This window comes from Hibiscus syriacus, unplaced genomic scaffold, assembly GCF_006381635.1.
Source record: "Hibiscus syriacus cultivar Baekdansim isolate YM2019G1 unplaced genomic scaffold, ASM638163v2 tig00110123_pilon, whole genome shotgun sequence".
Lineage (NCBI taxonomy): Eukaryota > Viridiplantae > Streptophyta > Magnoliopsida > Malvales > Malvaceae > Hibiscus > Hibiscus syriacus.
The window spans coordinates 1,203,409-1,218,599 of NW_024062599.1; the positions used below are offsets into that span (position 1 = coordinate 1,203,409).

The window sequence follows — 15,191 nt, forward strand, 5'->3', positions numbered from 1 at the left end:
TTAAAAATTTATTAAATTAATAAATTGTGGAAGTTTTGAGGATTAAATAAGCAGTTTACCCAAAAATTAATTATACTTATAAAACCGTGACACATGTGTAATGATTTTAACTATATTGGAAATTGAAATAATATTAAACCTTAACTAATATTATTATACTATTTCAATTTTTTTAATAATATATAAATGTATATTTTATTTTTTTGATCGATTATAAAATTATCAGATTTTATCACATTCATTATATAGATAAAATAAAACATTGTATAAAAATAAAATCAGCAATTTTTTTATTAAAAATACTGAATTTACAAAATAAAAGAAATCCAATATAAGACTTATTTTGATTTACTACAGAAGATCGAAGATTTACCAAAATTATATTATTTCTTTATCTCCTTAAAAAAAACCCAAAGAAAAAAAAAGCTAAGTTCCCAATTTGTTTTCTTTGAAATTCCCTGTTTGAATTTGATGTTTTGGCCTCTCAGTTCTGGTTTGATGCGAGGTCAAATTACTGTTTTAGAATCGAGTACTTAAAGATACAGTTAAGATTGAAATTTCCATTCGAATTCCAATGCAATGCAAGCAATCTTAAACTAGGCCAGTGTCTCTGCTCCCAATATTATTCAACCCGCTGGGCTTTACCCGACCCGGGATTCTTCATGGAAGATAATTGTGCTGTTGGCGGTGAGCCGTCGAGAGTGGTCGCACCGAAGATGGTGAAGGCTGGTGACCGCCAGGTTTTTACGGTCGAGCTCCGACCAGGAGAGACAACGTATGTTTCGTGGAGGAAGCTTGTCAAAGACGCCAATCGGGCCCATGGATCTTCTCCCGCTGCCGTTTCCGTTGCCGCTACTACGTCTGTGGTGGCGGCGCCAGCACCTGAGCCGCCGCCGAATGCTCACCCTAACCTCCAGTCCCGCATCGCTCCCGTAAGACGAGCCGCCTGTTCAATCCCTGTGTCTTTTTTCAAAATTAATTTTCTTTATTTTTGATGTTCTTAACATGCATAATTACTCTAATTTCGTCTCTGTAGTTTTGTGGTAATTTGTTTAGTGAATTGTGCTTTAGTTATTTTAGTATATTTGAATGCAATAGTATTGTTTGCCTGCCTAGAAAATATGGGAAACTGGAAGAAACTCTGGTAATTGCTTTTTTGTCCCATTTTCAGCCGTTCTTAATCATGTTGACATTATCCAGGGACAAACGGTTGACAATGAAACGAAAGATGAGCCAGTCCCAAATCGTTTTAGTGCTGTTATTGAGAAGATTGAACGTCTTTACATGGTATTTATATACTTTTTTTGTGTTTGCTAGAATTGTGAGATGCACTTTTATATGTTAATGTGAAGTGAAATTCTTTTTCAGGGTAAAGATAGCAGTGATGAGGAAGAACTGGATGAAACTCCAGATGATGATCAGTATGATACAGAAGACTCTTTTATTGATGATGCAGAGCTGGTAAGTACTAAAATTTATTATTGATTATATTTTTAATCTGTCTTATTGGTTTTACGCTACTGTAGTTGGTGCCATTCTTATCATAACAAGGATCATGGAATGCATTTTTATTGGTTTATAATGTTGATTCATTGGTCGTTATGCAGGATGAATATTTTGAAGTTGATAATTCAGCTATAAAACACGATGGGTTTTTTGTTAATAGGGGAAAGTTGGAAAGAATGTGAGTTCCTTTGAACTGTTATCATTTGGCTTCTGCACTGGTTGGTGGCAGCTTTAGTAATGATCCTGTTTAGATGCCTATAAATTTGCATCCTATGACATACCAGGAGAACCATACTCCGTACATCTCTTATTGGTTAACTTTAGGTTAATTAATGAATTCTTATCTTAGATAGGCAGAAATTTGGGTTAAAGATCAAAATAAAATGAGATTCACAGTTAGGCTTACAACTTTAATTCCTGATATCATGAATTTTGAGATTTAAGTGGTTGTCAAGGACCCCTTGCACCTTTTATACCATATTTATTTTATGTTTCTTTCTAATTGCAATATGGTTGAAGCATTATTTTACCATACCAAATTCTAGCCTTTTAATGGTGAAAGTTCATTAGTAGTGGATTTCTTCTAATTTTGCTTCACTGATTTCTTTTATTTATTTTCCTTCGTTTTTTCAAGAAATGAACCTCCTGTGGTACCTAACCAGCAGCCCAAGAAAAGGAGAAGAAGAGATGCTGAAAAACTTCCCAATGAGAGCGACGACGGTCATGTGTCAAATAAACATGCAAAGGCAGCAAAGTTGATGTCAGGGAGGGCTGAACCACCTCCTGCGAAGAATAATTCTAAATCTCCTCAGAATTTGACTGCATTAGATGAACAATACAGGGATGTAAAAGCTCAGAATCAATTATCAGTATCTGGTGTTCCTTCCAAGAAGAAATCTTCTGAGACAAGACTAGCATTGGATTCTTCTTCATATTTGAAAGATTCAAATGGTGGCACTTCTGTACCTTTGGCAGATGTCAAGGATATTGAAAACTCGAAAATAGGATTTCCTCAGTCAAAAAGTGTTGTCAGTAACAACTTGAAAGATGCAACTGGATCCTTTGATGTTTTGCGTCAGGAATACCATGATAAAAGTGCTCTCACTCAATCCAAACCTCAGCATGGAAAACTAAGCAGCAATGCTGAGAAGCTTGAACAATCAGTTCGAGCAAGAGAGAACAATGGCATTCGTGAATTGGCAGACATTAATGTTTCTGATGGCATACATGCTATTCATACAGCTGTACGTTATTCTCTTTAATCTTAAACATCCTTTTTAGTTATTTTTTCCATTTCTCAAACTCTCCATTGGCTTTTTTTTTTGCTAGTCATGATTAGTAGCTGACTAACCTAGTTAGAGTTTTGACATGAAGACGGTTTCTGCTATTGACAACCTATGAACCTATAATATCTGAAACACTAGGAATTAAGTGGCTTTACGTGTATGTAATATGGTAATAGAAGTCTCTAATATAGACTTACATGAGATCTATTCAACTGAAAGATATTAGCCATAGATATGGAGACAATAGAAACAGTTCTGAGCTAATTTGTTATAGACGTAAAGTCCCTCAGATTTCATTTTTACATGTCTGGACTACCGGGAACACCCTGGAACATTCAGAGATCCCTTAGATTTCCCTTTGTGCATTTGTGTGTATTGCAAGAAATTAAAGTAGAAGCTTCTTTTGTCCAAATTAGCATCCATCAGGGAGACATGAGAAAAAACTAGTTTGGTATTAGATATTAATGCTATCATATTGATTTTGGTTGCGTAATATGCCTTGCAGAAATCCTCATATATGGTGAAAAAGGATGGTTCTACTCTTAGGCACAAAATTTCCGTGCTTGAAAAGGCCATTAGGGAGCTAGAGAAGATAGTTACAGAATGTAAGTGTATACGAGTCTTGTAAAATATAATCTTGAATAACTCCTAAAGTGATCCTTTTTCCTTCCTCTCTAAAATTTAACAGCAAGGCCGCCTGCTGTGGAAAATCAAGAGGCTGATACTTCATCCCAGGGGATTAAGAGGAGATTGCCCAGAGAAATAAAGCTCAAGCTTGCGAAAGTTGCTAGATTAGCTGTATGGGACTGTTACTAACTTGTTATGTGTTGCAAAATAACTCATTTTTAGATTGTCAATTTTGCTACAATGGCATGATGCCGTCAGGAAAAAATTTACCAATTTCATTTTGATATTTGTGGCAGGCAAGCCAGGGGAAAGTTTCCAATGAGTTACTAAGTCGCCTTATGAGCATCCTTGGTCACTTAATACAGCTAAGAACACTTAAGGTATCAGACACCTACAATTTTTCAGTCACGTGGTTCCAACATTTTGCACTTCATCAAGTTCATAAAGGGCTTGGAATATTATCATATATTGCATGCCAACATACCTATGACACCCAAGTCTAGAAATATTTTCTGTTAAATCTTCCTTTCTACTGTCATCTTTTGCTTTTAATTCATGTGATGTAGTTTCTTTTGTTTCGGTGAAGGCACTTTTGTATGCCTTGTATTTGATTACTTGTGACATTTGCAACTGCAATTATGGTGACTATGTAATGTTATTGCATGTATTTTGGTTCTTGAAGCATTTTTTTTTTGCTTGTAGTTAAAATCCAAGTTCTTTATGGATCCTATTTTAGAACCATACTGCTTGAGAGAGACTATTTGTTGGCTGTTAAATATGTGACTGTGTAAACATTTAGTGCATTACTTTTCTTATATTGTTTATTTATGAAGGATTAGATCTCTTGTTTTCTCTCAATGTTTCCTTTCCAATAAATTCGTTGTACCAATTTGGATCATCATTGTCAATTACTCTCTTACGAATTTGGGACTATTTGGGATGCAGAGGAACCTCAAAATCATGATTAATATGGGTGTCTCACCAACAGCAAAGCAAGAAAAAGACGCTAGATTTCAACAGATCAAGAAGGAAGTCACTGAGATGATAAAGACAAGACTTCCTCCTTTCGAGACAAAGGCTTGTTTTACTCTCTCTCTCCCCTCACCCCTCATTATTCTGTTTTTTTTTATTTACCCTCTCTTTGTTGCTCCTAAGTCAACAGTCTTTCACCTTCCCCCCCCCCCCCCCTGTAATGAAATATAGCTTTTATTCGGCTTTGCTTAAGATAAAAAAAAAAAAAATCATTCCTACATTGTTTCACATAGTGCTTTCAATTTTTGTCCACATTCTCACCCCATGCTGATGTACTTGATTTTGTATTTTGTATCCTTATTTTCATGCGATTTTCTTTAGATACTTCATTTTAGATCCATGACTATTCTCCTCTCTCCTTCCTAGTATATGAAAATCATGGACTTTCGTCTTGTTTATAGTTGGTACTCTATATTATCAATTGAAGTTGTAATATTTAGTGATGAAAAAAATGCTTATTTTTTTTCAGGTATTGGAACAGCAACCCAGAGCTTCTGATGATTTTCAAGATGTTGGTTCTGAAGAAAGAGTTTTTAGAAAAAAATTTAGCATGGACGCACCACTGGAGAACAAGATTTGTGAACTTTATGACCTCTATGTTGATGTAATCACATGTCCCATATTAACAAATTCATCTTTGTTGGGAAAGTCTTATTCGTAATGAATTTTATCTTTTCTTTTCTATCATTTATTTGCTGCAGGGATTAGATGAAGATGCTGGTCCACAAATCAGAAAGCTTTATGTAGAGGTTGGGCACTAATCAATTCTTCCTCTACTCTCACAATGCTGTAGTTATAATGGAAATCTTCGTATTGCTCGCTTTTGGAGTCTCTGAATGTGGACAAATATGTTTCTGCAATTATTTTTTTTATCATCGCTTTTGACCATTTGGATGAGAGTTGTGCATGAGATTGTTCTGTTTCTTTCTATTCTACTCACCTTTTCTCTTCTGTTTTGCCCTTCCTCTTTTTTCTTCTTCTTCTTTTGTACACTTCACTTGAACTGTTACATTTTCTTCCCTTTGACGACATTTCTACCTAAAAGACACCTGCAATTGCTAGTTGCTTAACAGAATTCAAAGAGTTTATACTACGTTGTCACTATTGTTCTTTTTTCAAATAATTTGAACCAATCTTGTGAAGTTCTTCAACTCCTGTCCTGCGTTAACCTTAAATGGATCTCTCGTTTTGTTTTGATCATGTTCCATTTCTTTTAGTTTGTTGTGATAAAGCTAATGATTATTGTTTCTATGCTCGGTTATGGTTCTACATTTTCTGATACATTATCTTACATTTGAAGTTATCTTTGAACAGCTTGCACAGCTGTGGCCAAATGGTATGATGGACAACCATGAGATTAAACGTGCAATTTGTAAGGCGAAGGAAAGACGAAGAGCAAGGTACAACAGACGTAAGGTATGTACCCTTCTGAGTATTTTGCCATTGTTGCGATACTGTATTTTATTGGTGTTTATATGTTTTCGAATTAAGTAGCTAGTCTTCTGCAGATTTAATGCAATCCATCTCGAAAATTTTTAGCTTTGAAGTTTTGATAGGCTTGGCAAAGAAAATCTTTCTTTTCCAAACATTTAGCTCAACCTGTCCCATGTTTGTTAATATTCTTGGGGTTTCAGGTTCAGATGAACCAAAACCCGGTGGATACTGGGTGTTTTGCTTTCCATTTTTCGACGCATCTCCGGTTCATTGATTGTTGATTCCCATTTTCCTTTTCTTCTATTTATTGCGAGTTCTTTGTCTTTCTTAAAAGGATCAAGAGAAAATCAAGAGGAAAAAGATGTTGGAACCAGGAGTGGATGAGAGTGCTCGAGTGGATTCTTCCTCGAGTGCACAGTCACAGCACACTCAAGAGAAGTTGGCTAGTGATCCCGGTACCCAAGCTTTACTTCCAATTCATAAGTCGATTTCCAACTCAACTACAGCTGCTGTCCGTGCTCCGAGTCCCTCGACAGATGATTCCAATTTTGACAGACTCAAACAGGATAAGTTAAAGGGCATCTCAAGCAATGCCATGGATGATGAAATCAAGATGGCGGATGCCTCACTGCCAAAGAAAAAGGCAAAAAGGAAGCCGGAAACGGAGTTGGATGAGCCTCATTGCCAGCCCGAAAAGTTAGCTCTGCAACAAGGCACCAGCGACTGGCACAAGTCCATCAAACAGCCAATGAATCTTGCTCCAAAATCAAATGTTCCGGCAACAGCTACGGGTTTCAAACACTAAAGCTAGCACAATAAACGCTCGATTCCAGCCATCTGATTTTTATGTTGGTTACATTATGGAAAGCTTCATTGTTCCTGAGTTCCATTGATGAAAATAAATTTTCTTCGTAGGAGATAGCGAAGTGGTTGTACGGAAAATATAATTTTCTAGGCTTAGGCAGCTTTGCTTTCAGCTTCAACATTTTTAGAGGTTATACTAACACGCAATTTCACAACTTTATTGATTTAAATTTTTAATATTTTTACTGCATCCACAGAAGTGATAATTTCACCGTTAAATAAAACTTAATTTATATTTAAATAAGTTTTTAATTTTTAATAATCAATTTTTTTCTGAAATAAAAATTTATTTGAACTTATCTATATGTTAGGAAAATATTAAAAATATTATTCTTTTAAATGTTAAGAGTATTTTATTTTTGTATAAACTAAGTTATCTAAGTGGTTAAAGAAATAATAGTTATCCTTGAGGTCTCAAATTAGAATACCAGCGAGGCAAAGATGTTTGAACTTTTGTTATTAAATGATCGAGAATATTTAGAATAAATATTATCATGTAATCACTTTAAATTAATAAAAGAATATTTATGATTTTAATATTTAAATAAAATACTTAAAATTTACTGTTTAATATTTCAATCTTTTTATGAACATATAATATATAAATCTTTTACTATTCTATCCGTAAGCTGTAATAAAATTCCGTATAAATTAAAAAGATTAGATATTTTATTTAATGTGTTTGAATACCATAAAAAAAGTTAAGAATTTAACACTGGAATATTTTCTAAATGTATGTAAAATGAGAATACAAGGTATATGCATTGCACCGAAATGCCGAAATGAAAATTCACAAACTTATTATGAATTCCATAGATTGCACACATAGTGCCGAAATGGTCATTTATAAACACATTATGAATACCATGGGTTGCATATTTAGTGCCGAAAATGCACCGTTATGCATTAAACAAAATCGATTATAACTTATATACATAATTGTATATCGAAACGGTAATTCACAAACTCATTATGAATACCATGATTGCACATATAGTTCAAAAAGTACACATAGTACTGATATGAAAATGCACCGTTATGCATTAAACAAAATCGATCGATACCATCATACACGAAGTATGTCGAAATGCACCTATGACTCTCAATGCACATACAATGGGCTTTCAAGTCAATTTCACAGATTTAAACATTTATTTCTGCAATATCAATAACCATTGAACAACAACAACATTCATCTATTCTTTTTAGAGCAGTTCATACTCTAAAATTTATTTGTAATATCATTTCCATACACATTATGAAAACATATCAAAGTACTGTAAAACATGTTTTATCAAAACATTCGAGGTTGACTCGTCGCAAGTCTCCCTCATTTCATAGAAGTACAATAAGTGCACTCACCTGATATGTCTCACTAGTATATTGTAATGATGTCCGACTATTCAACAACTTTATCATTGCCCTTTTTCTTGCTAGACTCTGGAGCTTGGTTACGATCTATACAAGCATCCATTAATTACACATACCATACAAATGTTAGTATACTTTCTAACATTTATACTTTTAATAATACTTAATAGTACTATTATTTTGATTTTTGATTAAAATTCATCATATCTTAAAATTCCAGGCTCAATAGTATCGGTACCCCTACTATGGTATCGATACTTCTATACTATGGTACCCATATTCCCTTCATTATCAATACCATTTCTTCATTCTGAAATCCATAGTAGCGATACCTTCCTCTTAGTATCAATACCCACAGAAGTATCGATACTAATATTTACATTGTTCTTCTAGTACCGATACCCTTACCCAAATTTTCCATTTTGAGTTTTACCCAAATTTCGTTTAAATCTCTTACTTTTACCTCCAACAATACCATTAAACTCAGCCTTACTAAACCCAACTAACTTTCCTTCATTAATCTTCCTATAACATCTAAAATTTTCAAAAAAACTCTAACCCAAGAATCACACTACTTTTTCACACATGTTTTTAATCACATCCAAGGCTTCTAATCTCTCATTTACTTCTTTGACAAGTCAAATTTACTTGTAAACCTTAATAAAAACTCATATTTCATCATATAACTAAAAAACCCATTTTTTTAAATCTCAAACAATTCACTAATCACTTAGTTTTAATCATCCTTGAACTTTCCTTAAGCCTCTATATCATTTAAGGTTTCAAAACCAGCCCATAAACTAAAGGAAAACCAACTTAAAGAAATCATACCTTTGGGCTATAAGGGAGAACACGGGATGAGAAGATAGAGAAGAAGAAGATGACTTAGTTTTTTCTAAACTTTTCCCCCCTTTTTCTCTTCTTAAATATCCCTAATAAAATAAATATTTAAATTCATTTCCCTCTAAAGGACCAAAATGGCATTTCATTCTTCCATTCTTACTAATTGGTCTTAAACACAATTTACTAAATCATTTCTTTTACTTTACCATTTATCCAACATTAACTACGTCATTAACAAGCTCTCTCAATTCATGCATCAACCCATATATGAGCATTGGATTGTTGTCAAAAGGGTGTTACGCTATCTCAGTAAAACCTTGGGTCATGATCTCATGTAATTCTTCTCTAAATCTTCATGCATTTTATGATGTTAACTAGGCTTGTGACAAAGATGATTTTACTTCTAAAAATGCTTATATTGTCTATCTTGGTTGTAATCACGTGTCTTAGAGCTCTAAGAAACATAAAACTATTGTCGGTCTTCAATTGAGGCTGAGTATCGCTCTGTGGTAGCTATGGCAGTTGAATTGCACTAGTTGTGCTCCCTCATGTATGAACTTGGCGTCATCATACCACAAAAACTGATGATTTATTTTGATAAAGCTGGGGCAACGAACTATGTGGCAACCTAGTCTTTCATTCCCACATGAAACATGTTGCGTAGATTACCACTTCATCCGTGAGCAAGTACAAAGAGGATGTCTCTGATTCTCTCATGTCTAATTGTGACCAACTTGCCGATGTTCTTACGAAACTATTGTCGCACCAACAATTTGTCACTGTCATCAATAAGATTGGACTCACTTCATCACCATCCATCTTGCGGGAGCATGATAGAATAATGACATGACCTCCTTAATTTCAAATGTTGTTGTTGTGATTCTCTATAATCTTAACAACAATCTTTCTTTATCTTATCCATTGTATTTGAATACTCAGCTGTTAGTTACAAACACTATTGTAGATATATATGTTGCTCATGGTTGAGATGAAATAAGAAAAATACAAATCTCTTATTATTGTAATTCTTTTCTCCACAATATCTTAAAAATGAAAAGTATGAATTGACGTTTAGAATTAAGAAATTGACACGAGATGTAACTTTTAGATAATTTTTGTACGAGGGATAGTTCGTAACTTTTACGTGTAAAAATTACACATTATTATTATGGGTAGTTTGATTTTTTTATTAGGGTGATTTGTAGCTTTATCCCCATAAAAGTTACAAGATTGATGGAATAAATTATATCATTTTGGGATTGTGGAGGTAAATCAGAAAAATCAAACCATATTAAATATTGTTTTCTTTGAATAAATTTAATTTTTTATTTTATCTTCGTCTCGTATTAATTATTTTTTATTTGTAAATTTCAGAAATATATAGAGAGAGAATTCGGAATTAGTGCTAATTAATTAGTAATGCAATTTTTTAATAGTTTAGAGGAAATGTCTGTAAGTGAAGCATCTTTTGGCAAATGATTGTGATATTTATTCCATAAAATGCCAAAATGTAAGGTTAGAGCTTTGAAGAAACAGCTAACATTGTAAATATATTTAATTTTAATTCATTGATGTACTTGTTTGTACCTCTGGCGAAGCATAAACTCTCGGAAGATTACATGCATGCATAATTGGCCATATTTATCTGATATACAATTACGCAGCCCGCTGCCTTTGATTCTTCACCTCTTTTTATTTAATTAGCTTTACTTGGATGACTTAAACATTGACAGTTTGTATTATATGTGAGTTGTTAGCATTGTGTTAAATGAGTGTTAGCTGAATTGATATAGTTGTTAAAATACGTTTGGTTTATAAAATATAATATTACATGCAGGAATAAAATTTGTAAGATATAATATTATTTGACAAATATATTATTAGGAAAGCTATATTATTTTGTTAAATTTATTGTCATAAGTTTGCAAGTCAAACTCTTCTATAAAAAATAAAGGCCAAATAAGTCAAATTTACATCATCCCAATCAAATATTTTTATTTAAAGTTATATTATGAGTTAGATATTTAGATAATATATTTAAAACTAATATAAAATAAAAATATTTAATAAATTTACTTCCTAAATTATGATATATCTAGTTAAAAATGTACAATAAATAGATTAATATGAAAAAAAAACTCTGTTATTTCAAGAGTAATATTATTCAATTTGGCCAATAAATATCTATAAAACAATTAGTGGAATGATATTTCCAGCTCAGTTGGTAGAGCACAAGGTTCTTAACCTTGAGGTCGTGGGATCGAGTCCATGGAGGGCATTTCATAATTTGGAGGTCTCCTACGGAAGCTGCTCTCAACCTAGTGTTGGGGGTAGTCTACTATCTTACCTCCCCCTTACCCCATTATATATGAGAACAAGGGACAACCATTTGATATTTCCAACAATTTAGTCAAAAAGTGCTAATGTTGATAATGATCTTCTTTCATTGGCGCGAATCACTCCAAATCAAATTGAGAATATGATTCTGAAAAATATTAACCTCGATAATAATATTTTTGAATTAAAGACTCCTTTAATTTAATATCTAAATGACATGAATTCAAACACACTTAGACATACAATATTTTTCAATATAGGATTTTCAATAGTTTAGATGTAATAAAGAAAATATTAGTAGAAAATGTCATTATTATAAAATTATAATTTTTACACGTCTAAATCAGATTTTCGATTTGATTAGTAGAAATATATTACTTGTCTTAAATCCGACCTGATCAAATGCATATCGAGTAATCACTCTTAGATAAATCAAATATATTAGAGTTGTATTTCTATGTATTTGAGTAAATATACAGATAATTTATATATCAAAATTAAGAAATTAATGTCATCCAGAATTAAAATGTCTTTTACTTGATTGACTGGAACATATTATTGAAAACAAATCATTAAGATTGTTGCTAATAAAGTAATTAAATGTTTGCTCTTTATTGAGTATAGGAATGCAAAGTATCATCTCTTACCTAATATTTTTTTATTAATCTAAGATGATTACAACTGGTGATATTTGTTCTAAAGACTCTCAATTATTTGACGATGAACGTTCAAATACGCTATGCTCTTTAGTGCTCTAATCTAAAATCCCTGAAAATAACAACTATCCATTTAATCATAAAGATCACTTAGTCTGTACCTTCAAACAATTATTAAACAAAGACAATGACTTAATTAGTTTGATTAAATATGAGTTTTGTTTAATTAAGTGGAGATAGAATATGGGTTTGTAGGCCAAATGTCAACTAATTATTATTTCCTCATACAAAAGGAAAATCAAAGTTTGCATGATTAATTAATAAGATTATTATCTTTATAAAGTGGTGAAGTTTTTTTTTACTCTACAAGTGGGTTTAAGAAACTATCATAAATTATAGGGTAACAGTCTATTTAGTAAACCGCATATTATTTAGTTTTATTTTGGTCCGTTAACAATTAAGGTAAATTTGATTTTAAAAAATATAAATTATTTTCATTTTTACTTTTATAAAAAATATAAAAAATCGAAGAAAACGTGTTTAGTTGTATAATTGATTTTAAAAAATGAAAATAAAAATGAGTGAAAATTCAAAAAATAAGGAAACATTATATCTCGATTTTTAACTTAACTTACACATGTTTAAATCATTATAACAATATTTTTACACTCAATGTAATCCTTAATTTATTTTTTAATAATTTAATTTTGTAGTATTTTTTATATTTAATTTATTGAATATCTTAATAATTGTTTATATTTTATATTTTAATTTAAATAATTTTTTATTTAAAATAATAATAATAAGTCCTCAAACTTTCTAAAATAATCAATTAAGTTCATTTACCACATCATCGTCCATCGAGTACTGTCAAAACAATATCATGAACAGTCACATCAATATGTTGATCGTCATATAAGTTTTTGTTGAAAACATTTTGATGTTTCGATATAAAAAATTAAGTGTTAATGAATTTTAAGATTTTATATTTTAAATTATATATTCGATTTAAATTATTAGAATATTACTCCAAGTTTTCAAATGTCAAATCCTTACTTAAGTGTAAAATTATGTTTTAATCTTAAAATATTTTTTGAAACAAATTCTACAAAGTATTTCGAGCCTTAATCGAGCCAAAAATATTCTTTATAAAAGGGCTTCAAGAAAAACCAGATTGCCCAGAGGGTACCGATACCCCTCATAGGGTACCGATACCCCTATGCAAGTTTTGGCTCCAAGAAAAACAAAATGCTCTATGGGTACCGATATCCCTAGTCAATTAACGGTCAAAATATTTGAATTTTACACTACAGGTACAATACCCCCATGCTCCCAACCAGATTTTTAAATGATAATTACACATTAACAGCTCTATTGACTTCACCAATGATCCCCAACGTTCAGAAGTGATTCAAGGTGTATTTAAATAAGCTTAGGAGCCTTTGATCAATAACAAGAAACAAGATTGAGAGAGAATCAAAGAGAAAACATCAAACCTCAAGTTTGAGCATCTTTAAAGCCTATTTCATCCAATATTCATTTTTACTTTTAAGAACACTTATTGTGCTCAATTGCATTATTCTTGAGTGTTCTTTCTTTGTGCAAACACTTTGCCTTGTGAGGTTTTTCAGTAAGTTTGCGAAATTTGTATTGTTCTCTTTGGGAGAGAGTGTTATCAAGAATTTGGGGTATAATTCTTGAGGGATTTATAAGGTTACTCTTTGTCCTCAAAAGAAAGACAAATTAGTGAATTTGTGGAAAATCCTTAGTGTGGATAGCTAAGGTAGTTGACGCAGACTTTGGTTGAGAAAGTCGAACCACACTAAATCACTGTGCAATTATTTTCTATTTTCTGCAAAAGCTTCCACCAAAATTTTTATTGCCAATTCACCCCTCTTGGCTATTTCGTCGATCGATTAACTCAACAATTGGTATCAGAGCCTCACTCATTTGAAGGTTTAATCACCTCTTGAGTCGATTCGGGAAGAGTTATATCGATATTCATGTCATCAATGGCCTCCACTTCAAACACTGACTTCTGTCTTGATTCTATGCCCGTCAACAAGCCTCATTTCTTCAGTGGAGCTAATTATGCTTATTGGAAGAATATAATGAGATATTTCATTCAAGTAAGTGAAATGAGAGTATGGAATATCATAGAAGAGAGATACTTCATTCCTTCCACTCATTCAAGATTGTGGAGTGAAATAGAGAAAAGAATGTTCCAGCTTAACTCAAAGGCTATCCATATTATATTTTGTGCTCTTGGACCAGATGAATACTGGAGAGTTTCATCTTGTACAACCACCAAGTAGATATGGGATAAACTACAAGTCACCCATGAAGGCACAAACGAGGTAAAAGTATCTAAAATTAGTCTTCTAACTCATAGTTATGAAAATTTCAAGATGAAACCGGATGAAGATATCAAAGCTATGAAAAATAGATTTTCCACGATTGTCAATGGTCTCAAATCTTATGGAGAAATCATTCCAAACGAAAAGCTTGTGAGGAAGTTAGTTTACTCTCTTCCAAAATATTGGCAATCAAAGAAGACGATAATCATCGAGGCTAAAAACTTAAAGTCTTTAACTCTCGAAGAGTTAATTGGTTCTCTCCTCACTCATGAAATGATGCTTCAAGATGAGGTAGATCTCGAGAAGATTGACAAGTCAAAGAAGGAGAAGGAGAAAAATAAGAACGTGAGAGTTGCTCTCAAATCCACAAAAGATGAGAGTGATTCAGATGAAGAAGACGATGACGAGGAAATGGCATTATTTTCCAAACGGTTCAGAAAATTGATGAAGCCCAACTGAGGAATAAAATTCAAACGAAATGAAGGCTTCAAAACTGAATCAAAGGAGAAAGACCCAATCATTTGCTACGAATGCAAAAAGCGGGTCATGTCAAATACGATTGCCCACAATCGAAGAAGAATGTCAATTAAAGAAAAAACACAAGGATCATGTGGCTACATGGAGCAATGATGAAGGTTCCGATGAAGATGAACAAGAAGTAGCAAACTTGTGCTTGATGCATCGGGGAAAGCTCTCAGGTAACCTCTAGCTCATTTAATGTCAAAGATTATTCTTTTGATGAGCTGTTAGAGGAATATACTGGGTAAGCTTCGGATTATGAGAAATTATTTTTAAAATACAAAAATGATATTATAAAATTGAAAAATGAAAATAATCTCATATCCAAGACCAACAATGATCTTGAAAGTAAAATAAAG

At 32.4% G+C, this 15,191-nt stretch overlaps 1 protein-coding gene across 1 annotated transcript; it reads left to right on the plus strand.

Annotated features, from left to right (window-relative positions):
* The first annotated feature begins 505 nt into the window (after nt 1-505).
* On the plus strand, nt 506-6,909 carry LOC120215581 (ubinuclein-1-like). Its single transcript, XM_039213226.1, has 13 exons — nt 506-932; nt 1,201-1,287; nt 1,369-1,461; nt 1,608-1,684; nt 2,141-2,750; nt 3,298-3,397; nt 3,481-3,590; nt 3,716-3,799; nt 4,365-4,496; nt 4,921-5,055; nt 5,153-5,200; nt 5,766-5,867; nt 6,220-6,909. The coding sequence occupies exons 1-13, from the start codon at nt 663-665 to the stop codon at nt 6,688-6,690; spliced, it is 2,319 nt and encodes a 772-aa protein (XP_039069157.1). The 5' UTR covers nt 506-662; the 3' UTR covers nt 6,691-6,909.
* Nucleotides 6,910-15,191: the final 8,282 nt, after the last annotated feature.

What these genes read in the sequence shown, in the direction of transcription:
- LOC120215581 (XM_039213226.1), top strand. Translation starts at nt 663, where the DNA reads ATGGAAGATAATTGTGCTGTTGGCGGTGAGCCGTCGAGAGTGGTCGCA. An exon ending in TTCCTCCTTTCGAGACAAAG is followed by an intron (nt 4,497 to 4,920) that starts GCTTGTTTTACT and finishes ATTTTTTTTCAG; the next exon opens with GTATTGGAACAGCAACCCAG. An exon ending in TCAGAAAGCTTTATGTAGAG is followed by an intron (nt 5,201 to 5,765) that starts GTTGGGCACTAA and finishes ATCTTTGAACAG; the next exon opens with CTTGCACAGCTGTGGCCAAA.